The sequence below is a fragment of the Papio anubis genome, chromosome 9 (assembly GCF_008728515.1).
Source record: "Papio anubis isolate 15944 chromosome 9, Panubis1.0, whole genome shotgun sequence".
In the NCBI taxonomy this organism is placed as follows: Eukaryota; Metazoa; Chordata; class Mammalia; order Primates; family Cercopithecidae; genus Papio; species Papio anubis.
This window is the reverse complement of record NC_044984.1, coordinates 116862356-116890208: the sequence shown is the minus strand read 5'-3', so window position 1 is coordinate 116890208 and position 27853 is coordinate 116862356. Positions and strand designations below refer to the sequence as shown.

General features: G+C 43.5%; 1 protein-coding gene across 4 annotated transcripts in view; it reads left to right on the top strand.

Moving 5' to 3' along the window:
* ZCCHC8 (zinc finger CCHC-type containing 8) overlaps nt 1-27853 on the top strand; it is a 34138-nt gene continuing 6285 nt past the window's right edge. Inside the window, exons 1-13 of one of the 4 annotated variants that reach the window (XM_031650851.1) lie at nt 1-428; nt 2144-2186; nt 9798-9872; nt 12332-12437; nt 13733-13810; nt 20079-20182; nt 20298-20363; nt 20943-21003; nt 21769-21911; nt 22504-22646; nt 24171-24292; nt 26756-26842; nt 27087-27204. In XM_031650851.1, the coding sequence (XP_031506711.1) occupies nt 230-428; nt 2144-2186; nt 9798-9872; nt 12332-12437; nt 13733-13810; nt 20079-20182; nt 20298-20363; nt 20943-21003; nt 21769-21911; nt 22504-22646; nt 24171-24292; nt 26756-26842; nt 27087-27204 (1345 nt within the window). In that variant the 5' untranslated portion in view covers nt 1-229. The remainder of the gene's footprint in view (nt 429-2143; nt 2187-9797; nt 9873-12331; nt 12438-13732; nt 13811-20078; nt 20183-20297; nt 20364-20942; nt 21004-21768; nt 21912-22503; nt 22647-24170; nt 24293-26755; nt 26843-27086; nt 27205-27853) is intronic. The other 3 variants (XM_031650852.1, XM_031650853.1, XM_031650854.1) reach the window with 3 other exon arrangements.

Sequence of the window (27853 nt, the reverse complement as noted above, 5' to 3'; positions counted from 1 at the left end):
ATATTCCGGGCAATCGCTAGCCCCGATAGGCCCCGCTGCATTCTGGGAGTTGTAGTCTCTAGCGATTGGCCCCGCCCCGTGTGCAGCTTTCGCGGCCTGCGTCTGGACAAAACCCTAGCGGGTGGCTCCGCGCGGCCAGAGCTCTGGAGAGTGGTGGCGCCTTCCAACCTTCGTCCCCCAGCCCTGGTGGCCGGCTCCGCCTCTTCTCGAATCTTTTCCACAGCCCAAAATGGCGGCGGAGGTGTATTTTGGCGATCTAGAGCTGTTCGAGCCGTTCGACCACCCAGAGGAGTCGATTCTGAAGCCAGTTCACACTCGCTTCAAGGACGAGGACGGCGACGAGGAGGACGAAAATGGGGTCGGCGACGCGGAGCTACGGGAGCGGCTTCGGCAGTGCGAGGAGACCATCGAGCAGCTCCGCGCCGAGAATATCCTTCCCGCTCGCTGGGCCCTGTCACCCGGGCGTGGGGCCGGGGCAGCGCCGGGCGAGGGTGAGGGCGCGGGCGGAAATTCCAGGAGGGCCAGAATTCCAAGTGATTTCTGTCACCCGCCGGCGGGCCGAGAGTCTAGGGTTTGGGGCGCGCAGGCTGCCCCGGCGCCTCGGCGCAGACCTCTTCCCCTCAGGGAGGCCGTCTCCTGACCAGACCCACTCTTGCCTCCCACCCGGGTTTAGGGTTATTTTAGGCTGCTCACCTGACAGATTGTACACAGGCCCCTGCTTGCCCGCCTCTTTTTGAGGTCGTGATAAGGTTTCATATTTTGCAGCCACGCTCAAGTTGTGCCGTCATGTTATAGTTGTAGGTGATGAAATACCGGCTGCTTAGACGCGGGATCAGTTTTTATACCGGGGCAAACGCTAGTGGTCCCAGAATGCAGAGTTGGGGACCTCAAGGAATCCGCGTGTGCTGAGATAATTGGTTAATTGCTTGATTAAAATTGGGGATTAATAGAGTTCTTCCAGTCGGAGCTCGCTTCTGTGCTGAAGATGCTTTGCAGCACCTTGGGGAAAACGCGCCAAAGAAGTTTCTGTTAGACTTGAGTTACAAGATTGCAGATTTTTCTTGATTTGCTAGTATGTTTTTTTACGTTCTTAGGAGTTTTGTAGGTAGATAGATAACTTTGGTTCGGGTAGTTTTCCTTTTAAAATTTGTAAGGAGAACTGAAAGTGACTGGTATGTTAGCTTTTTTGGAGGGACGGGATGGGTGACTGGGGTCTCACTATGTCGCCCAGGCTGGAGTGCAGTGGTACGATCTCGGCTCACTGCAACCTCCGCCTCCCAGGTTCAAGCGATTCTCCTGCCTCAGCCTCCCGAATAGCTGGGATTACAGGCGCCCGCCACCACACCCAGCCAGGATATCAGCTTTTGAGGTTTTTGAAGCCCGATTTATTTTTTCAGAATGTCATCTTCCTCCACATTGTGAGGAAAATTTTCGAAATACAAAAATTGAAGCCGGGCACAGTGGCTCACGCCTGTAATCCCAGCACTTTGGGAGGCCGAGGCGGGCTGATCACAAGGTCAGAAGTTCGAGACCAGCCTGGCTAACATGGTGAAACCTTGCCTCTACTAAAGATACAAAAAATTAGCCGGGCGTGGTGGTGCGTGCCTGTAATCCCAGCTACTCGAGAGGCTGAGGCAGGAGAATCGCTTAAACCTGGGAGCGAAGGTTGCAGTGAGCCGAGATCACACCATTGCACTGGAGCCTGGGCGACAGGGCGACACTGCCTCAAAAAAAATGAAAAGTTGAAAGGATTCCACAGTGGATATCCATAGATTTATTCCACATTCTAAAGTTGTTAACAGCTCGTTATACTGCATTCTCTTTATCACATAGTGGTTGTTGAAAGGTTGTTCACAGGAACACTGATGATTTAATAATGTTTTGGGTTCGGTTTGTTAGTCTATAGAACTTCAGGATCGTGTCTTAGAATGTATGTTCGAAAGGATAAAAACTGTATTTTAATTTTGGGTTTCAAAACCCTACCCCTGCAACAAAATAGAAGCTCAATAAGTGTGTCATCCTCAAAATATCCGTGGGTCTTTTATCTTTATAATATTCTGATACCAAAAGTTACAGAAGTAGTAGTTGAATTTTATGATCTGCCTTGTTAAATGAGGGCTTATCTTCCTTAACAAATAATAACATCAAGAACTTAAACGAAAATTGAACATTCTAACTCGACCAAGGTATGAGACTTTTGAAATTAATCCATAGTTGTCCCTTATTATTTATCCTGATACTAATATTTAATCACAATTTCTTTGTAAAAAGTGTATGCGATTTTTGTATCATTTTTATTTGTTTAGCATACTCTGAAGAAGTCAAAGTAATAGTTCTTTATTTGTGGGGATAAGGTCTGAATTCTCATAAGTGGATTAAAATTGTAAGCTCAATAATGGGTGAAAGTATTTATGAAACAAAATCCAGAAAATGTTTACTTAATGTTCAGAATAGGCAAGTTGTTAACCTAGCTCTTCCTATTTAACAAACATTTCTACAAAGTTAGAATTAAAATTACAATATTGGCTGGGTCTGGTGGCTCATGCCTGTAATTCCAGCACCTAAAAAAAAATTATAGTATTGTGGGCCAGGTGCAGTGGCTCACGCCTATAATCCCAGCACTTTGGGAGGCCAAGGTGGGCGGATCACTTGAGGTCAGTTCGAGACCAACCTGGGTAATGTGGTGAAACCCTGTCTCTACTAAAAATACAAAAATAAGCTGGGCATGGTCGTGGGCGCCTGTAATCCCAGCTACTTGGGAGGCTGAGGCAGGAGAATCACTTGAACCCGGGAGGTAGAGGTTGCAGTGAGCTGAGAGTGACAAGAGCGAAACTCCCTCTGAAAAAAAAAAAAAAAGATTACAGTATTACTCTAGCTGAAGATTTATTTACATAGTTAAAATGTGTTCATAAATAGAAACAATGCAAGAATCAGCATTTTAGAAGAAAAAGTAATGTGCCTTTGAAAAAGATACAGTGTGTAGATTTGCATTTAGGCATCTGATTTTATGTTTTTTTGTTTGTTTGTTTTTGTTTTCGTTTTGTTTTTGAGACGGAGTCTCACTCTGTCGCCCAGGCTGGAGTGCAGTGACACAATCTCGGCTCACTGCAAGCTCTGCCTCCTGGGTTCACGCCATTCTCCTGCCTCAGCCTCCCAAGTAGCTAGGACTACAGGCACCCCCACCACGCCCGGCTAATTTTTTTGTATTTTCAGTAGAGACGGAGTTTCACCGTGTTAGCCAGGATGGTCTTGATCTCCTGACCTCGTGATCCGCCCGCCTTGGCCTCCCAAAGTACTGGGATTACAGGTGTGAGCCACTGCGCGCGCCTGGTCATGTTTTTGTTTTTGTTTGAGACAACATCTAGCTGTATCACTCAGGCTGGTGTACAGTGTTGCAATTATAGCTCACTGAAGCCTTGATCCTCCTGCCTCAGCCTCCGGAATAGCTAGGACTACAGGCAGACACCACCACGCCCAGCTATTTTTTTTTTTTTCTAATAGAGTCAGGGTCTTGCTTTGTTGCTCAAGCTCAAATTCCTGGCCTCAAGTGATCCTTCTGCCTAGGCCTCCCAAAGTGCTATAATTACAGGCATGAGCCACCATGCCCAGCCTAGGCACCTAACTTTAACAAAAATATTAAACGCTGGTATCTCAAAATATAAATTTATTTAATGGTCACTAAATCTAAAGTATTTGTTAAAGTACAGATTATGAGAAATGGTATTTTCAAGCTTTCAGAATTTGGAGGTGCCATGATATAAGTTCACATGCGCTTTGTTATTTATTTTTATTTATTTTTAATTTTTTTGAGACAGAGTCTCACTCTGTTCCCCAGGCTGGAGTGCAGTGGTACTATCTCAGCTCACAGCAACCTCCACCTCCTGGGTTCAAGCAATTCTCCTGCCTCAGCCTCCCAAGTAGCTGGGATTACAGGTGCCCACCACCACACTCAGCTAATTTTTATATTTTTAGTAGAGATGGGGTTTCACTATGTTGGCCAGGCTGGTCTCAAATTCCTGGCCTCAAGTGATCTGCCCACCTCAACCTCCCAAAGTGCTGGGATTACAGGCGTGAGCCACTGTGCCCAGCCTCACATGTACTTTTTAGTCCCTGGCACCAGTGGGAATAACTGGCTGCAGTGGTGACTACAAGTTTAAATTTTAGAATTTAGAAATATTTCAGATTTTTTTTTGTTTGTTTTTGAGACAGAGTCTCGCTCTGTCACGTAGGCTGGAGTGCAGTGGCGTGATCTCGGCTCATTGCAACCTCTGCCTCCTGGGTTCAAGCAATTCTCCTTTCTCCTGCCTCAGCCTCCTGAGTAACTGGACTACAGGTGCCTGCCACCACGCCCGGCTAATTTTTTTGTATTTTTAGTAGAGATGAGGTTTCATTGTGTTGGCCAGGATGGTCTTGATCTCCTGACCTCATGATCTGCCTGCCTCGGCCTCCTGAAATGCTGGGATTACAGGTGTGAGCCACCCACCCGGCCAATATTTCAAATTATCTTCCTTATATCTCATCGTCCTTTCTCTATGTGAGCTCACTTTGTGTATCTAAACTCATTTTTGGCTGGGCACAATAGTTCACACCTGTAATCTCAGCACGTTGGGAGCATTGCTTGAGACCAGAAGTGGGAGACCAGTCTGGACAACATGGTGAGACCCTATCTCTACAAAAAATTTTTTAAAAATTAACTGGATGTGGTGGCATGTGCCTGTAGTCTCAGCTACTTGGGAGGCTTAATAAAATAAACTGATTTTTGATTAGGTTTTAAGTATATTAAATATAACTAGGATTCCTCATAAAAGTCGTAATTTTTATGTAAGATATTTTATTTAGATAAGTATACATTTTCTAATGGAGTCAATCATTTAAACATTTAATATTTATCTTAAATTGGGTGATTTTTATCTGAGTTCAAATGATTACCGCATCATATATAGGCTTTACCAGTTTATAAGCACAAAGGATTAGCATCATGAAAAAGAAATAAATTAGTATTTTCTTAGAATTAGTGCCCTCCATATTGTCAGGCTGATAAAGTGTTGTACAGAAAACCAAGGAAAAAGGACAAATGAAATTATTTAGTTAAAATTTGTACTCTCATGTCTCTTGATTTAGTCCTTATTTTTGAAACTGTTATAATCAGAAGTGTCTCCTGGTTTTTTGGTTTTTTTGTTTGTTTGTTTTGTTTTTGTTTTTTTCGAGACAATTTCTCACTCTGTCATCTAGGCTGGAGTGTAGTCACGCAGTTACTGCTCACTGCAGCCTCATCCTCCCAGGCTCAAGTGATCCTCTCATCTCAGCCTCCTGAGTAGCTGGGACCATAGGAACATGCCATCACACCTGGCTAACTTTTGTATTTAGCTTAGAGATGGGGTTTTGCCAAATTGCCAGACTGGTTTCAAACTCCTAGGCTCAAGTGATCCTCCTGCCTCGGCCTCCCAAAGTCCTGGGGTTACACTGGGCTTAGTCTGTTTCTCCTCTTTTTTTTTTTTTTTGAGATGGAGTCTCACTCTGTCGCCTAGGCTGTAGTGCAGTTGTGTGATCTCGCCTCACTGCAACCTCTGCCTCCCAGGTGCAAGTGATTTTCCTGCCTCAACCTCCTGAGTAGCTGGGATTACAGGTGCACACCACCTAAAAATAAAAATTTTTGTATTTTTAGTAGAGACAGTTTTTCACCATGTTGGTCAGGCTGGTCTCAAACTCCTGACCTCATGATCCACCCGCCTCGGCCTCCCAAAGTGCTGGGATTACAGTCATGAGCCATCGTGCCCAGCCCTCTCCTCTTTATTTAATTAATAAACATTTTGTTGGGGTTTGTTTGTTTTACTTTCTGTTTGTTTTTGAGACAGAGCCAGAGTGTCACTCTGTTGCCCAGGCGTGAGTGCTACAGCATGATTTTGACTCACTGCAGCCTTTGACTTCTGGGTTCAAGCCATTCTTTCACCTACACCTCCCGAGTAGCTGGGGCTACAGGTGTGTGCCACCACACCCGGATAATTTTTCTGTTTTTTGGTAGAGACGGGGTTTCACCATGTTGGCCAGGCTGGTCTCCAACTTCTGATTTCAGGTGATCTGCCATCCTCAGCCTCCCAAGGTGCTAGGATTACAGGCATGAGCCACTTCGCCCGGCCTTCTTTTACTTTTATTGTGAAAATATACAAGAAATGAAAAGAACAGTATGGTTAACACCCATATTTTCCTCACTTAATTTAACATTTAATATTTTTACCATATTGCCTTCTTTTTTTTTTTTTTTTTTTGAGACGGAGTCTCGCTCTGTCGCCCAGGCTGGAGTGCAGTGGCCGGATCTCAGCTCACTGCAAGCTCCGCCTCCCGGGTTCACGCCATTCTCCTGCCTCAGCCTCCCGAGTAGCTGGGACTACAGGCGCCCGCCACCTCGCCCGGCTAGTTTTTTGTATTTTATAGTAGAGACGGGGTTTCACCGTGTTAGCCAGGATGGTCTCGATCTCCTGACCTCGTGATCCGCCCGTCTCGGCCTCCCAAAGTGCTGGGATTACAGGCTTGAGCCACCGCGCCCGGCCAATATTGCCTTCTTCTAATCGCATACACATTTCAGCCCAAATATTTCAATGTGTATTTTTAAAAATAGAGACTTTTTCATGCATAACCACCACTCAATTATCACACCTAATAACTGGCATGACTTCCTTAATCATGTCCCTACCATATTCAAATTTCTCCAACTGTGAGTATATTTATAGCTGGTTTATCAAACTGGACTCAATTTAGGAACCATACAGCTGCATGTGACTTTTAAAAACATCCCTGGTTGGCCAGGCGTCTTGCTCTGTCACCCAGGCTGGAGTGCAGCCTCAGCCTCCTGAGTTACTGAGTTTACAGGCATGTGCCACCATGCATGGCTTATTTTTGTATTTTTTTTTTTCTTAGTGGAGACAGGGTTTCACCATGTTGGCCAGGCCGGTCTCGAACTCCTGACCTCGTGATCTATCCTCCTCTGCCTCCCAAAGTGCTGGGATTGCAGGCGTGAGCCACTGCACCCAGCCTCTTATTTTATTTCTTTACTTGATATGGACAATTCCAAATAGAGACATTTATTTCACATGCTATACAGGTAAAGGAATATGAGGCAGGTGAGAAGAGGAAGAATCAGACATTTATCTGGCCCCAGGTTACCCATGGGATATATTACAGGTTTTTAGGCTACATTCTAGTTCTGTTTTGTAGTATTTGAAAGTCAAATCCAGGAATAGTATACTTTTTTTATATCTCTTCTTTAGAATCTTGGATTTGAGATATTTAGTACAATATGCTTTGCCCTCCAAGAGTCTATCTATTTATAAAGTGTTCTTTCGTATATACTTCCAAGCCACATTCATTTAGATTCCTTTAGAAATACACCAGGCACAGGCCGGGCACGGTGGCTCACGCCTGTAATCCTAGCACTTTGGGAGGCCAAGGCGGGCAGATCACGAGGTCAGGAGATCGAGACCATCCTAGCTAACATCGTGGAATCCCGCCTGTACTAAAAATACAAAAAAATTAGCCAAGCATGGTCACGGGCGCCTGTAGTCCCAGCTACTCGGGAAGCTGAGGCAGGAGAATAGCATGAACCCAGGAGGCAGAGCTTGCAGTGAGCCGAGATCGAGCCACTGCACTCCAGCCTGGGCGAGAGAGTGAGACTCTATCTCAAAAAAAAAGAAAGAAAGAAATATACCAGGCACGGTGGCTCACTTCTGTAGCCCAAGGTCTTTGGGAGGCCAAGGCCGGCAGATCACCTGAAGTCAGGAGTTTGAGACCAGCATGGCCAACATGATGAAACCCCATCTGTACTAAAAATACAAAAATTAGTCAGATGTGGTGGCACATGCCTATAATCCCAGCTACTAAGGAGGCTGAGACAGGAGAATTGCTTGAACCTGGGATGTGGAGGTTGCAGTGAGCTGAGATCTTGCCACTGCACTCCAGCCTGGGCAACAAAGCGGGATTCTGTCTCAAACAAAAAAAAGAAAGAAAAAAGAAGTATATTCTTGGCCAGGCATGATGACTCACACCTGTAATCACAGCACTTTGGGAGGCTGAGGCAGGCGGATCACTAGGTCAGGAGTTCGAGACCAGCCTGGCCAACATGGTGAAACCCCGTCTCTACTAAAAATACAAAAATTGGGCCAGGCGTGGTGGCTCACGCCTGTAATCCCAGCACTTTGGGAGGCCGAGACGGGCAGATCATGAGGTCAGGAGATAGAAACCATCCTGGCTAACACAGTGAAACCTCGTCTCTACTAAAAATACAAAAAAATTAGCTGGGTGTGGTGGCAGGCGCCTGTAGTCCCAGCTACTCAGGAGGCTGAGGGAGGAGAATGGTGTGAACCCGGGAGGCGGAGCTTGCAGTGAGCTGAGATCGCACCACTGCACTCCAGCCTGGGCGACAGAGTGAGACTCCATCTCAAAAATAAATAAATAAATAAAATAAAAATACAAATACAAAATTAAGCTGGGTGTGGTGGCACTCGCCTAAAATCCCAGCTACTCAGGAGGCTGAGGCAGGAGAATTGCTTGAACCTGGGAGGCAGAGGCTGCAGTGAGCTGAGATCGCCCCACTGCAATCCAGCCTGGGCAACAGAACGAGACTCTATCCCCCCACCCCAAAAAAAAAGGAAGTATATTCTTGTAACCTGCTCGTTTACTTGTTTACCTAGTCCTTCCTTCCCTCCCCCTAATTTGTAAGGAAGCTAACCATTAGACAAACTGTTTGGTTGAAAACTGAAAGATTAACTGCAGTTCTTAATTTGTTGTTAAACATTTAAAAAAAAGTTAAGTGATGCCTCTGTATAAAATTATTAAAGTAGATAGAATTGGTGAAAATGTATAATTTTCTTGCGAAAACTGCAGTATGTGTAAAATACTATATGATCTTTGGTACTTAAGAATTTTAAGGCTGGTGAGATGGTTCACAGCTGTAATCCCAGCACTTGGGGAGGGCGAGGCAGGTGGATCCCTTGAGCTCAGGAGTTCAAGACCAGCCTGGCCAACATGGCAAAACCCTGTCTCCATAAAACATACAAAAATTTGCTAGACATGGTGTTCTACACCTGTGGTCCCAGCTACTTGGGAAGGTGAGGTAGGATTGCTTGATCCCAGTAGGCAGAGATTGCAGTGATCCAAGATCTCGCCACTGCACCGCAGCATGAGCGACAGAGTGAGAACCTGTCTCAAAAAAGAAAAAAAAAAAACGTGGGGAGCGGGGAGGGATTGCATTGGGAGTTATACCTGATGTAAATGACAAGTTGATGGGTGCTGACGAGTTGATGGGTGCAGCACACCAACATGGCACAAGTATACATATGTGGCCGCGTGCAGTGGCTCAAGCCTATAATCCCTGCACTTTGGGAGGCCAAGACGGGCGGATCACGAGGTCAGGAGATCGAGACCATCCTGGCTAACACGGTGAAACCCCCTCTCTACTAAAAAAAAAAATACAAAAAACTAGCCGGGCGAGGTGGCGGGTGCCTGTAGTCCCAACTACTCAGGAGGCTGAGACAGGAGATTGGCGTGAACCCGGGAGGCGGAGCTTGCAGTGAGCCCAGATTGCACCACTGCACTCCAGCCTGGGCGACAGGCGAGACTCCGTCTCAAAAAAAAAAAAGTGTACATATGTAACAAACCTGCACATTATGCACATGTACCCTAGAACTTAAAGTATGATGATAATAATAAATAAATAAATAATGTATAAAAGTTATGCGTTTGTATATATGTATGCAAGTTTTACTTAAATGTCTTCTAAGAATATGTTCTAACTTCTGTTTTAGTGGAATATTGGTGAACGATACTAAGTTAGATGGACCTATATTACAGATTCTATTCATGAACAATGCTATTTCAAAGTAAGTAATTTTTTCCGTCTCCTAAAAATAATAATGTTTTTATGGAACAACTTTATAAATATGCCATTTTCATTTGTACTTATATCATTTTTATTATTTTACTTGAAATGACCCTGGAGTTAAAGCGTAAGGAATCATGATTAAGAGCAAGGACATTGGGGTCACAGTGACCTGAATATCTGGACTCTTACTTTCTATGTCTGTGAACCTGGTAAGGTCACAGATCTTTGCTACATCATCCGTTACTTCACTGGAAAACAGGATAGTCATAGTAACTACCTGTGAGGTAGCTACATGAGCACCTCTAAGAGCTCAATAAATGGCTTCTAATAAAAATCATCACTATCATTGTAACAATAACAATGACGTTCACTATTTCTCTTTCTGAATCAGGTAACTGAGTTTTCCATGTTGGCCATCTTCAAAGCCTACTCACTTGATTATTTCTTTTAACAGCAAAATAAGACTTTGCAAACCATTAGCATCAGGGTTTCGGGTGACTCTGTGCATTCCTGCAGTGCTTGCTGAGAGTGTTCTAAAATGGTTTGCTCTGTCCCTTCTGCAGAGCATGGTCATAGACATTTCACATAGTTGCTTGCTCCCTCGAAAGTCACTTAGTCATATTGTTGTCTTCTTAATGCTGACCAAGGTCAAGAAGATAGAAGGAACAATGCCAGGTCCATAACCTACTCTATCTCAGCAGAAGTGGAACCCAAGGCTCTGAGGTGGGGAAGCTGGATGCTAAATACAGCAGCAAGGTGCTGGGCACGACTGGGCTGTAGCACTATTGTCCCTCCCATGCCCAGGTTAGAATCAGTAACCCTCTAGCTCATGACGGTCTCATTTCTGCACCATTCACCTAGTGTTTAACCTGCAGAAATCTTTTTTTTCTTTTTTTTTTTTTTTGAGATGGAGTTCTGGTCTTATTGCTCAGGCTTGAGTGCAGTGGCGCAATCTCAGCTCACCACAACCTCCACCTCCCAGGTTGAAGTGATTATCCTGTCGCAGTCTCCCAAGTAGCTGGGATTATAGGCATGTGCCACTACACCTGGCTAATTTTGTATTTTTAGTAGAGATGAGGTTTCTCCATGTTGGTCAGGCTGGTCTCAATCTCCCAACCTCAGGTGGTCCACCCATCTTGGCCCCCAAAGTGCTGGGATTACAGATGTGAGCCACCGCACCCGGCTTTTCTTTTTTCTTTTCTTTTTTTTTGTGATGGAGTTTCCCTCTTTTTGCTCAGGCTAGCATGATCTTGGCTCACTGCAACCTCCACCCACTGGGTTCAAGCAATTCTCCTGCCTCAGCCTCCCAAGTAGCTGGGATTACAGGCGCCCGCCACCAGGCCCAGCTAATTTTTGTATTTTTAATAGAGACAGGGTTTCACCATGTTGGCCAGGCTGGTCTTGAACTCCTGACCTCAAGTGATCCACCTGCAGAAATCTTAAAATGTCAGAGCTACAAGATACCTAAAAGATCATCAAGTCTGTGAAAAGGAAACTGAGTCTGAGACATTATGGCTCCCCGATTACATCGTAAAAGACTTGGGCTCCTTCGACACGTCCTGAACTGAGCACTACAGAATATATGATGAGCTTGGTTCTTGACCTGGAGGGCTGGGGAAAGTAGACCTCAGTATTTTTTCTTGCTTTGCATTTTGATTTTATCTTTTCCAGTTTCATATTTATATTGGTGTTTCCTTATGTATGTATAAAGAATCTCTGGGAGGAGGATGTGGAAGACCTGAATATATATTGACTATCTTTGTGTTGCAGAAATAGATGGCCAGGAGACAGGGTAGGAAGGGAGCTTTTCATTATGTAACCATTTTACTTCTCTTGGATTTTGAACCATTTACTTGTAGTATCTATTTAAAAAATTAAGTACACAGAATTTATAAATCAAATCCGTGTATTCTTTGCACAGCTGATTGGCAGTTATGCCAATCACTGTGTTACTTTATCATAATTATTTTATTAACTTGGTAACAATATGTAATTTATCTTAAGGAATATGTTCCTGAGTATTACAGAGAGTCGGTGATTTGTTAAACTTCTGAAAAACAACAACATTAGCCGGGCGTGGTGGCTCAAGCCTGTAATCCCAGCACTTTGGGAGGCCGAGACGGGTGGATCACGAGGTCAGGAGATCGAGACCATCCTGGCTAAAATGGTGAAACCCCATCTCTACTAAAAATACAAAACTAGCCGGGCGAGGGTGGCGGGCCTGTAGTCCCAGCTACTGAGGTTGGTGGCAGGAGAATGTGATGCGGAACCTGGAGGCATGGAGCGCCAGTGAGTCGAGATCCCGCCACTGCACTCCAGCCTGGGCACAGAGCCAGACTTCTGGTCTCAAAAAAAAACCCAACATTCACATTTGACATCTTACAGTAATGTGTAAGACTTCAGTCTATTGAATGTTTTACTCTGTCTGGGTTCTGACCATTTTGTCCTCTTACACAGGCAATATCATCAAGAAATAGAGGAATTTGTATCAAATTTAGTAAAAAGATTTGAGGAACAGCAGAAAAATGATGTGGAAAAGACTGCCTTTAATCTTTTGCCCCAGGTATTTCAAATTTAAGAGACTTTAAGATTAGTAGGTTATGCGTTTCACTGCGAATTATTGGGCCACAAGGATCCTCTTGAATCAAAGCCAAAATGATTAACACCATTCAGCACCTCTCCTTCCACTGGCTTGCTTTTCTGAAGCCTGACTGGTTTAGCCACACGGCGTTCTATTAGATTGTGGCTCAGACTTTTTACATTGCCTAACTTGGACGTGTGGTTTTGGGCAGAAAATTAATTTTAGGCCAGACAAAAATCTAAGTTTCTGGGGTTTACAAAAGATGGATTCCTTTTATCTAAAACCAACCAGCTTGTGGGCTGTCCTTTTTTCCCACTACTTGTTTTTAGAAAATCAATTGTGTGCCCAAAGAAATCTAAGAAGTTTTACAATGTGAATATTGGATCATGCATTTATGTTTAAAAAAAAGGAGAGTTATGATATCTGAATCTTTTTTTTTTAATTAAAAATTAAGGTAAATAGAATTTCTCAAATAAGGAATTTTAGCTGTTTATCCTCAGGCTTTGGAGAACAGAGTGTTCTGATTGATTGTGTTTTTTATTGCCTTTTGGTTTTTATGTATTCTATACAATTTTTAAAGATTCTTCAAACAAAATACATTTAACAATAAAAACCATACTGAATATTATTTTTGATTCAAGGAAACTTTTGTAGTGGCTTGAGGTCTGTGAGGGTTATATTATCAGTATTGACCAGTAATGTAAAACTATGTATTTTTTTGGCCAGGCACGGTGGCTCAAGCCTGTAATCCCAGCACTTTGGGAGGCCGAGACGGGCGGATCACGAGGTCAGGAGATCGAGAACATCCTGACTAACCCGGTTAAACCCCGTCTCTACTAAAAAATATAAAAAACTAGCCAGGCGAGGTGGCGGGCGCCTGTAGTCCCAGCTACTTGGGAGGCTGAGGCAGGAGAATGTCGTGAACCCAGGAGGCGGAGCTTGCAGTGAGCCGAGATTCGGCCACTGCACTCCAGCCTGGGCGACAGAGCAAGACTCCGTCTCAAAAAAATAAAAATTAAAAAACTTAGGTATTTTTAATCTTTCTGGTTATCTGCCTTGCCAGTTTAAGTGTTGAAAGTGGCATAATTAATATTGGTAAAAAAAAAGTCATAGTGCATGCTAATGCTTCAGAAGAAGCTCTCCTTTTACATCTTCCATTCTCCCACATGAAATGTCGTTCATAAACATTCTTAGCTTAATTTTTAAACTTACTAACTTCCATTTAAACTTGTTAAAAATTGGTTACCCATTGTAATGTGTGTTTTTCTTTGTATTAGCCATCCAGTATTGTGCTAGAGGAGGACCACAAAGTGGACGAGTCCTGTGCCATTAAGAACAGCAAGGAAGCTTTCAGTGTAAGTTTGGACATTTCAGTTTTGAATTCTGCCAGTAGGTGTTTCCTATCCTATGTCAATTGGGTGATGTTTAAAAGATAAAGTAGTATAGTCATATGTCTTCACTTAATAACAGCATCTTTTTGTGGTAAATAGCAGTTTGGACTTTAGCCTCTAAATATTACAGTTTGCTTTTTAATAATAATTGCGTTGTGACCTGGGGCACAGTAAACATACTTTGGAGAACTTTGTTTTTGTATTGACCAACCACTTTGTTTATTCAAGAACTTGGATGAAGATATAGAAAGCATGCTTGTTGAACTTATACATGGCTAAAGCTGAGAGGGATAGATAGCTAATATAACAGATGGCAAATTTGGAATTTAAAGTATTGACAGTCTCAAATGGTAGGTGAAAAATAGAAGTTAACAGGGATGACCTACATTTAGGCTACAGCCAGCCTTTCAATACCTATGCAAAATTCATTAGTGTTAATACAATGTAGTAGTATGATTTTGCAGCTTATATTTTTTTTTTTTTTTTTTTTTTTTTTTTTGAGACGGAGTCACCCTGTCGCCCAGGCTGGAGTGCAATGGCACAATCTCAGCTCACTGCAACCTCTGCCTCCCGGGTTCAAGCAATTCTCCTGCCTCAGCCTCTCGAGTAGCTGGGATTACAGGCGCCCAGCTAATTTTTGTATTTTTAGTAGGGACTGGGTTTCACCATGTTGGTCAGGCTAGTCTCAAACTCCTGACCTTGTGATCCGCCCACCTTGGCCTACCAAAGTGTTGGAATTACAGACGTGAGCCACCGTGCCCAGCGCAGCATATAGTATTTCAAAAGGTAATGTAACAGTGGATTATATAATATTGAAGGAAAACTGTTTTTCATGTTTATGTAGTATGATCCCATATTAGTATACCACAATTTTAGGCTGGGTGCAGTGGCTCACACCTGTAATCCCCAGTGTTCTGGGAGGCCAAGGTGGGAGGATTACTTGAGTCTAGGAGTTCCAGACAAGCCTGGGCAACATAGCCAGAACTCATCTCTACGAAAAATTCTTAAGAAATTAGCTAAGTGTGGGCCGGGCGCGGTGGCTCAAGCCTGTAATCCCTGCACTTTGGGAGGCCGAGATGAGCGGATCACGAGGTCAGGAGATCGAGACCATCCTGGCTAACACAGTGAAACCCCATCTCTACTAAAAAAATACAAAAAACTAGCCGGGCGAGGTGGCGGGCGCCTGTAGTCCCAGCTAGTCGGGAGGCTGAGGCAGGAGAATGGCGTAAACCCGGGAGGTGGAGCTTGCAGTGAGCTGAGATCCGGCCACTGCACTCCAGCCTAGGAGAGACAGCGAGACTCCGTCTCAAAAAAAAAAAAAAGAAAAAGAAATTAGGTAAGTGTGGCTGGGCGAAGTGGCTCACACCTGTAATCCCAGGACTTTGGGAGGCTGAGGCCGATGGATCACTTGAGGTCAGGAGTTCGAGACCAGCCTGGCTGTCATAGAGAAACCTTGTCTCTACTGAAAATACAAAAATTAGCCAGATGTGGTGGCACACACCTGTAGTCCCAGCTATTCGGGAGGCTGAGTCATGAAAATTGCTTTGAACCCAAGAGACTAAGCTGCAGTGAGCCAAGATTTGCCGCTGCACTCCAGCCTGGATGACAGAGTGAGACTCAGTCTCAAAAAAAAAAAATTAGCCAAGTGTGGTGGCATGGACCTGTAGTCCCAGCCACTCAGGAGGCTCAAGTGGGAGGATTGCTTGAGGTCAAGGCTGCAGTAACCCATGATTGTGCCACTGCACTCCAGTCTAGGTGACAGAGCAAGACCCTGTCTCAGAAAACAAACAAAATATATATATATATGTATCTATAGATATATATCTGTATATAAAAGAAAGAGATACAGGCCTACTGGGATGACAAAGAGCCCACAAACTTTATTGAAAGGAAAATTTACAAAGGATGTCCCGTCTCTACAAATAGGATAAAGGCTGTTGTTTGTAAAAGAGTAAAAGTTACTTTAAATCACCCTTTAAAGTGCCAAGTGGCAGAATTAAGACCAGTGATTGAATTGACTACAAGAAGGTACATTTCAACTCAGCACTTAGAAAGTTCAAATTTCTATCAGAGATGTGAAAAATGATATGACCTGGCATTCAAAAGAAAAAAAAAAACAAGTGAAATGGCACTTCTCATTTATAAAAGTGAATTCAGTATTACTGGAGTCAAATAGGGACTGAGATGTTATCAGGGCACTTTAAAGAAAAATTTCTGAATTTGAATGAGGTAGTGTTTCATTTTCCTTCTGACCCCGAGATTCTGGGATTGAAAGTGGCACTTGCGGCCAGGCGCGGTGGCTCACGCCTGTAATCCCAGCACTTTGGGAGGCTGAGGCGGGCGGATCACGAGGTCAGGAGATCGAGAACATCCTGGCTAACACGGTGAAACCCCATCTCTACTAAAAATACAAAAAATCAGCCGGGCGTCCTGGCAGGCGCCTGCAGTCCCAGCTACTTGGGAGGCTGAGGCAGGAGAATGGCGTGAACCAGGGAGGAGGAGCTTGCAGTGAGCCAAGATCGTGCCACTGCACTCCCGCCTGGGCGACAGAGCAAGACTCTGTCTCAAAAAAAAAAAAAAAGGTGGCACTTGCCTAGAAACTGGGAATTTTCTTTATTTATTAATTTAAACCTTTAACAAATACGAAAATATTTAGTGAATGCCGCTTTGTCCCAGGGATCCTTCTAGGTTCCAGGGAGACAGCAGTGAAAAGAAGGGCAAAGTCCTGGCTCTCATCAAATTACGTTCTAGTCGGGGAAGGTAGCGTCCTGAAGAAAAATGAAGCAGGGAAAGCAGAGAGTAGCTGTGGAGTAGGTGGTTTGCATAGTGACTGACAGCCTCTCAGAGCTGAACCTTGGATGAATTGAGGAAGTGAGTGGAGGCTGTGGTTTGCATGGGGCACTCCAGGCCGTAGGAAGCATAATAGAAAGCCCAAGGCAGGAGCGCTACCTGGCATGTAAGTTCTAAGCTTACTGCAGGTATTACTCGTGAAGGTGCTCTTAGGCTTCAGTTGTACAGATGAGGAAATAGAGATGGAAAGCTAAGTAACTCGCCAGTGGGTTAGTGAGTGGCAAAGCCAGGGCAGGGCTTAAAATCAGGCCCGTGGCCTGGCACAGTGGCTCACATCTGTAATCCCAGCACTTTGGGAGGCCAAGGCAGGCGGATCACCTGAGGTCAGGAGTTCGAGACCAGCCTGGCCAATGTGGCAAAACCTCATCTCTTCTAAAAATACATAAATTAGCTGGGTATGGTGACTGAAGCCTATAATCCCAGCTACTCAGGGGACTGAGGCCGGAGAATCGCTTGAACCCAGGAGACGGAGGTTGCAGTGAGCTGAGATCATGCCACTGCACTCCAGCCTGGGCAACAAAAAGAGGAACTCAACAAAAAAAAAAAAAAAAAAAAAAAAAAACCAGGCCCTTGGAGTCTGGAGCACATGGTCTGAATCTGTAGGTTGTCCAATAGGCTGTAATGAGGACTTTAGATTTTACTGTAAGATGAGAAGCGATGGAGGGTTTTAAGTAGAAATGTGACATGATATGAATTGACTTTTTTTTTTTATTTTGAGACAGAGTCTCGCTCTGTCGCCCAGGCTGGAGTGCCGTGGCACAATCTCTGCTCACTGCAACCTCCGCCTCGCGGATTCAAGCGATTCTCCTGCCTCAGCCTCCTGAGTAGCTGGGATTACAGGCTCGCACCACCACACCTGGCTGATTTTTGTATTTTTAATAGAGACGGGGTTTCACCATGTTGGTCAGGCTGGTCTCAAACTCCTGACTTCGTGATCCACCCGCCTCAGCCTCCCATAGTGCTGGGATTACAGGCGTGAGCCACCACGCCCGGCCATGAATTGAGTTTTTAAAAGAGCTGGGTTCTGTGTGGAAAATAGTCTGTAGCTGGTTACCTGTGGAAGCTGAAAACCAGTTAGGAAGTTATTGTATTCAACTCAGGTGAGAGAAATTGGTACTGAGACTGGGGTGAGAATGGTGCTACTGAGAAGTGGTTAGAACGTGGATGTACTGGGGAAGTAGAGCTGATCAAATGTGTTGATGAATTGGATGCAGAATATGAGAGCAAGAGAGTCATCATAGTGACTCAGGTTTTTGTCCTGAGAACCTGGAAGAATGTCGTCTATTTTCTCTGATGGGGAAGACTAGAGGAGGAACAGTTTTGGAGGGGGCTAGGAATCCAGTGCAGTTTTAAGCAGGTGAGTTTGAGATGCCACTCACACACCCCTTGAGAGCTGTCAAGTTGACACTTCCATATATAAAATCGAAGGTTAGGATGGATCAGAACTTGAGCTTAAAGGAGAACATATATTCAGGGCAACTTGCATCTATGCTCCCAGTGAAAAAATAATAATTAAAAAATAATATCTTAGGCCAGGCACAGTGGCTTCTGCCTGTAATCCCAGCACTTTGGGAGGCCGAGGCGGGTGGATCACGAAGTCAGGAGTTTGAGACCAGCCTGACCAACATGAAGAAACCCCATCTCTACTAAAAATACAAAATTAGCCGGGTCTGATGGTGCATGCCTGTAATCCCAGCTACTTGGGAGGCTGAGGCAGGAGAATCGCTTGAACCGAGGAGGTTCAGCCAGAGGTTGCGGTGAGCTGAGATTGCGCCATGGCACTCCAGCCTGGGCAACAAGAGCGAAATTCTGTCTCAAAAAATAATAATAATAATAACTTGACTTTTAGAGGTAGTAAGCATATATATTATACTTCATACCATGGGTTATGATGAACCACCTGGGTAGTGAAAGTGGAGAGGAGGACTGAGACCTAGGGCACTCTAATACATGGGAGATAGAGGGATGAGAAGAGTCTAGCACAGAAGACTGAGGCTCAGTCAGCAGGGAAAGAAGAGAACGGAGAAGCATGTCCTAGAAGACAAGGGAGGAAGATGTTTTTAGGAGGAAGGAAAAATCATGTCAATTGTTGCAGATAGGTTAAGAAAGATGAAGAGTGAGAACTAGCTATTGAATTTGGCTGCATGGAGGTCATTGGGAAGCTCCAATGTTAGGAACTCAGCCCAGTGATAGGTATAGAAGCATTACTGGAAATGTTCAAGAGAGAGGGCAGTGTCATTAAAAAAATGGAGGCCAGGCACAGTGGCTCAGCACCTGTAATCCCAGCACTTTGGGAGGCTGAGGCGGAAGGATTGCTAGAGGCCAGGAGTTTAAGACCAGCCTAGGCAACCATAGCAAGACCCCATCTCTAAAACAAAAAGAAAATTAGCTGTGTGTAGTGGCACAACTACTCGGGAGACTGAGGCAGGAGGATCATTTTAGCCCAGGACTTTGAGGTTACAATGAGCCAAGATCATGCCACTGCATTCCAGCCTGGACAACAGAGCAAGACCCTGCCTCAAAAAAAAAAAAAAAATTATAAAGTATATGTGAGGCCAGGTGCAGTGGCTCACGGCTATAATCCTAACACTTTGGGAGGCTGAGTCGGGTGGATCACTTAAGCTCAGGAGTTCGAGAGCAAACTGGGCAACATGGCAAGACTCTGCCTCTACTAAAAATACAAAAAAATAGCTGGGCAAAAAAATAGCTGACTGTGCTTGTGGTCCCAGCTTCTCGGGAGGCTGAGGTGGGAGGATCGTTTGAGCCTGGCAGGCAGAAGTTGCAGTAAGCCAAGATTGCACCACTGTACTCCAGCCTGGGTGACAGAGACCCTATCTCAAAACAAACAAAAAAGTGTATGTGTGTGTGTTCAGTGTATGTGTAAAGAGAGAGGCAGACAAAAATGTTAAACTACTAACAATTGTTCAGTCTAGGTGAAGGATACATTGGGTGTTCATTGTACCACTTTTCCAACTTGTCTGTATGGAATTTTCAAAAAGAATTGGAGGGACAAGAAAAGAGTGAATGGGAAGAAAGGAAATGGAAACAATAACTAAAGGGTCTGCATGTCTTGCAAAGAGAAGTAATGAAATGGGGCACTGGAGGGAAACGTGAGAGTCAAGGTTTTCATTTTTTGTTTGAATTCTGGAGATAGATAGTCATGATCCAATACAGAGGAAAAACAGTGATCTAGGAGAGAGAGGGAACTGATGATGTAGTTTCTACTTACACATCAAAGTCTAGCTCCTTAATAACTAGGAAGTTACTATTTCTAATAATTCCATCCAAAATAAATTGTTAAAACAGTTAATCATAGTCTTACATTATTTAATGTCTTTTTTTCCTGCTTAAATAGCAATATTTTTTGACTTGTTTTCTGCAGGTTGTAGGAAGTGTCCTGTATTTTACTAATTTTTGCCTTGATAAATTGGGGCAACCGCTTCTAAATGAAAACCCTCAGCTTTCCGAAGGATGGGAAATACCCAAGTATCCTACATAGTGAATGAAGATCTTTTATGCATCTTACCACTAAGTTCACCTTTAAAACAATTTCCAAATTTTGCAGACCATGATAACTATTCCTTAATAAAATTCACTAAAGGTACCATCAAGTCTTCAGCCACATTGTTTCTCTAGAAGGGCAAGAAATACAAGTAAAGGCAAAAAGGTTTGTGTGGGGAGTTGTTTTGTTTTACTTACTTTTTTAACGGAAATCATAAACTTTTGGCTTGAAAAGTTAATGTTCTTTACTGCTGGTTTACTCTAAGGTTAATTACAGATTGAGCTAGAATTTTATTCCATACATATATATTAAACGTTTAAATGGATCATCTGCTTCTTGGAATTCATTGGTTCTCACCTAATGTGCCTGGGCGGGTGGAAAAGTGTAATTGTTGCTGTCAATTTGATTGCAGTCTTATAACCATCTGCCTTCTTTCCATGTTACCTAATGGAAATATGATCATCTGTTCACCTCGATTCTTCTGTTGTTAACCACTGAAAAAACTCAAAAGAGGTAACAGATCAGTCAGGAACAGAAGGGTTCTTGGTTAAAAGACTCTGCATAGTACTATTTAAATCACTAAATACAAGAGATTAAAGTGTACTTCTTGTTGCCGATATTAGTGATCTGTGATGAACTTGCTTTCTTATCTCTCTGATACACTTTGCTGTCATATAGAATTTTATTGATTTGCTTTTCTATTTTTATTTACATTATAAAAATCTTTGTCTTTTGACCAAATAGGCCAAAGCCTCACTGTTTCAATTGTGGTTCTGAAGAACACCAAATGAAAGATTGCCCAATGGTAAATTTTTCTCATGTTAAGAAAAGTCTTTGAACAAGAGCTTTCTAATGTTTTCAACACATTTATGGTATTGTGTGACATGAAGGAACTTTCTTTGTTACTTTCCTGTAGTCCTTTAATTTGAAATCTTTTCAAATTTGTGTTTATATTTTAAGACATTAAATTTTTTTAGTAAATAATTTAAAATAGTACTCTCTGTATTTGATATGAATAAACAGAGTTAAATTGTAGAGTTTATCCTAAAAACTTGATTTAATTTATAATACTGAGGTAATAAATAGACTGCTCCTTTCCTTACTTATTTTTCTTTTTTTTTTTTTTTTGAGACGGAGTCTCGCTCTGCCGCCCAGGCTGGAGTGCAGTGGCCGGATCTCAGCTCACTGCAAGCTCCGCCTCCCGGGTTCACGCCATTCTCCTGCCTCAGCCTCCCGAGTAGCTGGGACTACAGGCGCCCGCCATCTCGCCCGGCTAGTTTTTTGTATTTTTTAGTAGAGACGGGGTTTCACCGTGTTCGCCAGGATGGTCTTGATCTCCTGACCTCGTGATCCACCCGTCTCGGCCTCCCAAAGTGCTGGGATTACAGGCTTGAGCCACCGCGCCCGGCCTTCCTTACTTATTTTTCTAAAATATTCACTCTCTTTTACACTTGTTCATCATACATTAAAACTAAAATAATCTGTTTACTTGATCTAAAAAAAAGTATTTAATTTCTGAAATATTTCTGAGTTGCATGAAACCATTCTTTTCAAATGTGTCATGATGTAGCCTCGGAATGCTGCTCGAATAAGTGAAAAGAGAAAAGAGTATATGGATGCCTGTGGGGAAGCAAACAATCAGAATTTCCAGCAGCGATACCACGCAGAAGAAGTAGAAGAAAGATTTGGAAGATTCAAGCCAGGAGTTATTAGGTATTAATGGCATTTTACCATAGAAGGTCATTTTTATTTCCCTAGCATTTCGAATCTTCTCTGTCTCTTCGGGCTAATTATCAGGATATAAGTGTACTCTGCCAAAGCCCTAGGTAATATACATTAATTCATTTAGAAACACTTCTTGAAATTTTAATTATATTTGTTAGCCATCATGGTATGTAATATAAGCAAGAAATGTTTTAAAATACCAGAATATTGGCCAGGCGCAGTGGCTGAAGCCTGTAATCCCAGCACTTTGGGAGGCCAAGACGGGCAGATCACGAGGTCAGAAGATTGAGACCATCCTGGCTAACACAGTGAAACCCCGTCTCTACTAAAAAATACAAAAAACTCGCTGGGCAAGGTGGCGGGCTCCTGTAGTGCCAACTACTTGGGAGGCTGAGGCAGGAGAATGGCGTAAACCCGGGAGGCGGAGCTTGCAGTGAGCTGAGATCCAGCCACTGCACTCCAGCCTGGGCGACAGAGCGAGACTCCGTCTCAAAAAAAAAAAAAAAACACAGAATATTATGTATGTGTTTTCATGCAAACAAGAATTCATTATTTTTCTTCCTCCTTTATTTTTACTTAGTGAGGAACTTCAAGATGCACTAGGTGTGACAGACAAGAGTCTTCCACCTTTTATCTATCGGATGCGCCAGCTAGGGTACCCACCAGGGTGGCTCAAAGAGGCTGAATTGGAGAATTCGGGGCTTGCACTGTATGATGGAAAAGGTATAGTATCTTAAGTTAGAGAAGTCACCTTAAGTGTTTCCTTTTTTTTTTTTTTTTTTGTTAAAGAATCAACAAAATGTGATAGGAACGGCTGACTTCTTTAATGTGTGCTAACTAAAAAATATCATGATGATGTTTCCTTGGTAAATTTTTCAAGGAAGGAACTAAAATTTCAGTGAGTTCATAGATTATCTGATGGTTTTCTGGGCTTGCTCAGGTACTGTCTAGGCCAGAGTATCACTCTCCAGCCAGTCCTCATAAGCTCTTACCTTTCTCAGTAATAATAACAAACATAGATCCTCAATGCCAGGAGACCTGTAAAATGTGAAATACAGAAAACTTCTAATAGTCTAGAACTTCTCTCCTAGATACCTACTCTAGAAAGATACACATATGCAAAATAAACTGTATGTATACAAGAATCTTTTTGTATCATTAAATATGATAGTGAAAAATCTAAGACAACATTAAGGCCCTAAAGAAAAATGGTCAAATAAATTGGTAGTTCTGAGCTGTGGACTCTCTGCAACATATGAAGAGTGGGAATAAATCTGTATGAGCTGACATGGCAAAATCTTTGTGCAATATTGAGTTTTTAAAAAGCAGGTTTTGCCGGGCGCGGTGGCTCAAGCCTGTAATCCCAGCACTTTGGGAGGCCGAGACGGGCGGATCACGAGGTCAGGAGATCGAGACCATCCTGGCTAACACGGTGAAACCCCGTCTCTACTAAAATATACAAAAAAACTAGCCGGGCGCGGTGGCGGGCGCCTGTAGTCCCAACTACTCGGGAGGCTGAGGCAGGAGAATGGCGTGAACCCGGGAGGCGGAGCTTGCAGTGAGCTGAGATCCGGCCACTGCACTCCAGCCTGGGCGGCAGAGCGAGACTCCGTCTCAAAAAAAAAAAAAAAAAAAAAAGCAGGTTTCGGCTGGGCACAGTGACTTATGGCCGTAGTCCCAGGATTTTAGAAGGCCGAGGTGGATGGATCACTTGAGGTCAGGAGTTCAAGACCAGCCTGGCCAAGATGGTGAAACCCGGTCTTTACTAAAAATACAAAAATTAGCCAAGCGTGGTGGCAGGCGCCTGTAATCCCAGCTACTTGGGAAGCTGAGGCAGTAGGTAGATCGCCTGAGCTCAGGAGTTTGAGACTAGCCTGGGCAACATGGTGAAACCCTGTCTGTACTAAAAATACACAGCCTACCCTGGTGTGGTTGTGCGTGTGTGTAGAACCAGCTATTCAGGAGGCTGAGGTGGGAGGATCACTTGAGCCTGAGAGGCAGAAGCTATAGTGAGCCAACATAGTGCCACTACACTCCAGTCTGGGTGACAAAGCAAGACCCTTTCTCAAAAAAAAAAAAAAAAAAATTCTGTCCTAATGGTTAAGAAAAATTATAATTAAAATTGAAAGCCATTTCAAAACTAATTCTGTTGCCATGAGTATAAGCACTTTCCAGGTGTACTTTTGGTCTGGGGAGGGATATATATTGACATTTAGCAATATTAATACTTTTTATGGTCTGTAATAGATAGCACTGATGGGGAAACAGAAATTGGAGAAATACAGCAGAATAAAAGTGTCACTTATGATCTCTCAAAATTGGTCAACTATCCTGGTTTTAATATATCTACTCCCAGAGGAATTCCAGATGTAAGTATATTTATTTTTTTAAATTATCGTGTGATGTGATATTATTATGTTAAAGATTGGTCAGAATATTAACTTGTTGGCTAGGCATGGTGGCTCACACCTGTAATCCCAACACTTTGCGAGTCCAAGGCAAGATGATTGCTTGAGCTCCAGAGTTCGAGACCAGCCTGGGCAACATAGCAAGACTTTGTCCCTACAAAAAATTTTAAAACTAGCCAAGGGTGGCGGCACATGCTTGTAGTCCTGGCTATTAGAGAGGCTGGGGTGGGAGGATTGCAGAGGTTACAGTGAGGTGAGATCACACAAGACCCTGACTCAAAAAATAATTACTTAATTCATATATACATACAAACTTATATAGTAGTTACTATTTAAAGGGATAAATGTGTTACTTGTTTACTTTTTTTTTTTTTTGAGATTGCGTCTCGCTCTATCGCCCAGGCTGGGGTGCAGTGGCGCGATCTCAGCTCACTGCAACCTCCGTCTCCCAGGTTCACGCCATTCTCCTGCCTCAGCCTCCTGAGTAGCTGGGAGTACAGGCGCCCGCCACCACGTCCAGCTAATTTTTTGTATTTTTAGTAGAGATGGGGTTTCACCATGTTAACCAGGATGGTCTCGATCTCTTGACCTCATGATCCACCCACCTCGGCCTCCCAAAGTTCTGGGATTACAGGCGTGAGCTACCGCACCCGGCCACTTGTTTACATTTTTAATTTCCTATATAGAATCTTGCTAGAATCTTAATTGAAGTCTTATATTCATCAACAGCAGTTTTCTCTGATTTTGTGCCCTCAGAAAGGGAGTCAAAATAGATTGGTTAGAGTCTCTAAATCTAAAACTACTCTAACATTTTAAAAGTTTTTAACAATATGGATTGTTCTGAGACAGTATTTTATATTTTACAGAATTAACCTAGGAAATAAGTTTCTATCTATAATAAATCTAAATATACTATAACTCTCCTGTTTATTCTTGCCTTTTTTCCCCTCAAAGTAAAATTTCTCATTTTGTATATGAATGGTTTTTCCACACTTAACTCTTTTCCCGCTTCCATCTTAGGTCTCAAGATTCAACAATGAACTATTGTACTGTTTTATTTAAAAAGTGTATTATTGGCCGGGCGCAGTGGCCCATGCCTGTAATCCCAGCACTTTGGGAGGCCAAGGCGGGTGGATCACTTGAGCTCAGGAGTTTGAGACCAGCCTGGCCAATATGGCAAAATCCCATCTCTACTAAAAATATAAAAATTAGCCGGGCGTGGTGGCAGGCGCCTGTAATCCCAGCTACTCAGGAGGCTAAGGCAGAAGAATCGCTTGAACCCAGGAGGTGGAGGTTGCAGTGAGCTGAGATCACGCCATTGCACTGTAGTCTGGGTGATGAAAGCGAAACTCCGTAAAAACATAAAATAGGCGGTAGCGGTGTCAACCTGTCGCCGCTTTAAGGAGGCCGAGGCGAGGCGGATCCGCGAGGTCAGGAGATGAGACCATCCTGGCTAACGGTGAAACCCGTCTCTACTAAAATACAAAAATGGCGAGGCGGTGTGAGCGCCTGTAGTCAACTTTCGGGAGGCTAAAGAGGCAGGAGAATGGTGAACCGGGCCGGGCTTGCAGTGAGCTGAGATCGACCACTGCACTCCCAGCCTGGGCCCGGCAAGCGGGGAGACTCCGTCACAAAAACATAAAAATAAAAAGTGTGTTCTTAGGAACTGGACAGTAGGGAAACAGCCAAAGACTTGAAGTTAAGAGTGTAGTGAGCAGATAGAAAGTTGTCAATCACACAAGACTGTGTAATTCATTACGGGCAGAAGTGCATGATACAAACCATCAGTGCTTCTGGAAGCCAGTACAGCTTCCAGTCTACTTCACAGTCCCCTGGGAATACTCGTTAGAAATGTACATTCTTGAGTCCCATCTTTAGACTTAACTGATTCAAACCCTGGAACCTCTATGTTTCACAAGAGTTCCATGGGATTGTTACTGAGAACCACTGTTGAATGTGCGATTGGAGAGGAGAGAGAAGTAATTGGTATGGAATCTTTAAAGATGAGTGCTGTATTTGGAAAGAGAAAGAGCAGAAGATGGAAAACTCATGAGTAAGTGTGTTAGGAGAAGTGGGCTATGAACGGCCCTGTTAGCAGTGCCAGTGCTTGACGGGAGAGAGACTGGAGCCTGGGAGGCCCCATAGCAGTCACTCCTGCCTACATCTTCTGCTTGCGGTATGTAGAACCTTTTTTGGCCAAGTGATTGTGTCAGGTAGTCTTTTAGTATTCATAGTCTTGATTATGTTGCAGGCAGGTTTAGTTTTCCTTCAACACATTATTTTCCTTAATTCCCAATAAAGGAAAAGTAACATAAGAAGGAAAAACATAATTTGAGATCTCTGCTGTACCTCCTTTGAGCAAAATCTCAAAACATGACATTTTCCAAATACATGATTTTTTTTTTCTTCTCTTTTCATTATTAGGAATGGAGGATCTTTGGTTCCATACCAATGCAGGCATGTCAGCAGAAGGATGTGTTTGCCAATTACCTTACTTCTAACTTCCAAACGGTAAATAGATTTTAAGGGTGTACTCTATAAAATGTTGTGTCTGTGAGATTTTGTAAATTATTAGCATATTACAGCCTTTTCTTGCTTTGTTATCTTGACAAACCAAAAGGAAAACAGTGGCGAAATTCACCAGTTACCTAGACTTATCTCCAGATCGCTTTTCTACATCATTTTAAGTGAAGGGATGGAGTTTAATTCATTGTCTACCCCACCTAACTTGTGTTTGGTTTGGTTGCTCCTTTAGCCAGGTGTGAAGTCTGGCAGCAAGAGGTCTTCATCTCACTCTAGCCCAGGGAGTCCAAAGAAGCAGAAGAAGGAAAGCAACTCAGCAGGATCCCCGGCCGACATGGAGCTCGATTCGGGTAGGTTTCATCTTACGGCTCTGATTTCTCTTTTTTTCCTCTTTTCTTTTCTTTTTTTTTTGTTTTTTTGTTTTTTTGAGACAGAGTCTTGCTGTTTCACGAAGGCTGGAGTGCAGTGGCGCGATCTCGGCTCACTGCAACCTCCGCCTCCCGTGTTCATGCCATTCTCCTGCCTCAGCCTCCCTAGTAGCTGGGACTACAGGTGCCCGCCACCACGCCAGGCTAATTTTTAGTAGAGACAGGGTTTCACATGTTAGCTAGGATGGTCTTGATCTCTTGATCTCCTGACCTCGTGATCCACCCGCCTTGGCCTCCCAAAGTGCTGGGATTACAGGTGTGAGCCATCGCGCCCAGCCTGTAGCTTTGATTTCATCAAGAAGCTATGACACATTTGTATGCTCCTGAATTCCGTAAGAAAGGGGAAGCTCCTTTGTGAGCACTGTCTAGAGAGTAAATCTTTATTTTATTCTTGGAGATCAGAGCATCACTGCTGTCCATGATAAAAGCTGAATTGGAAGCCAGAGCTTGGTGTGAGAGCTAGATGGGCCAGCTGGCTGCATTCCTGAATTAGGGGAGTTCCTTTTTTTTTTTTTTTTTTTTTTCCTTTTTGTATAGAATGGGGTCTCACTGTATTGTCCAGGCAGGTCTC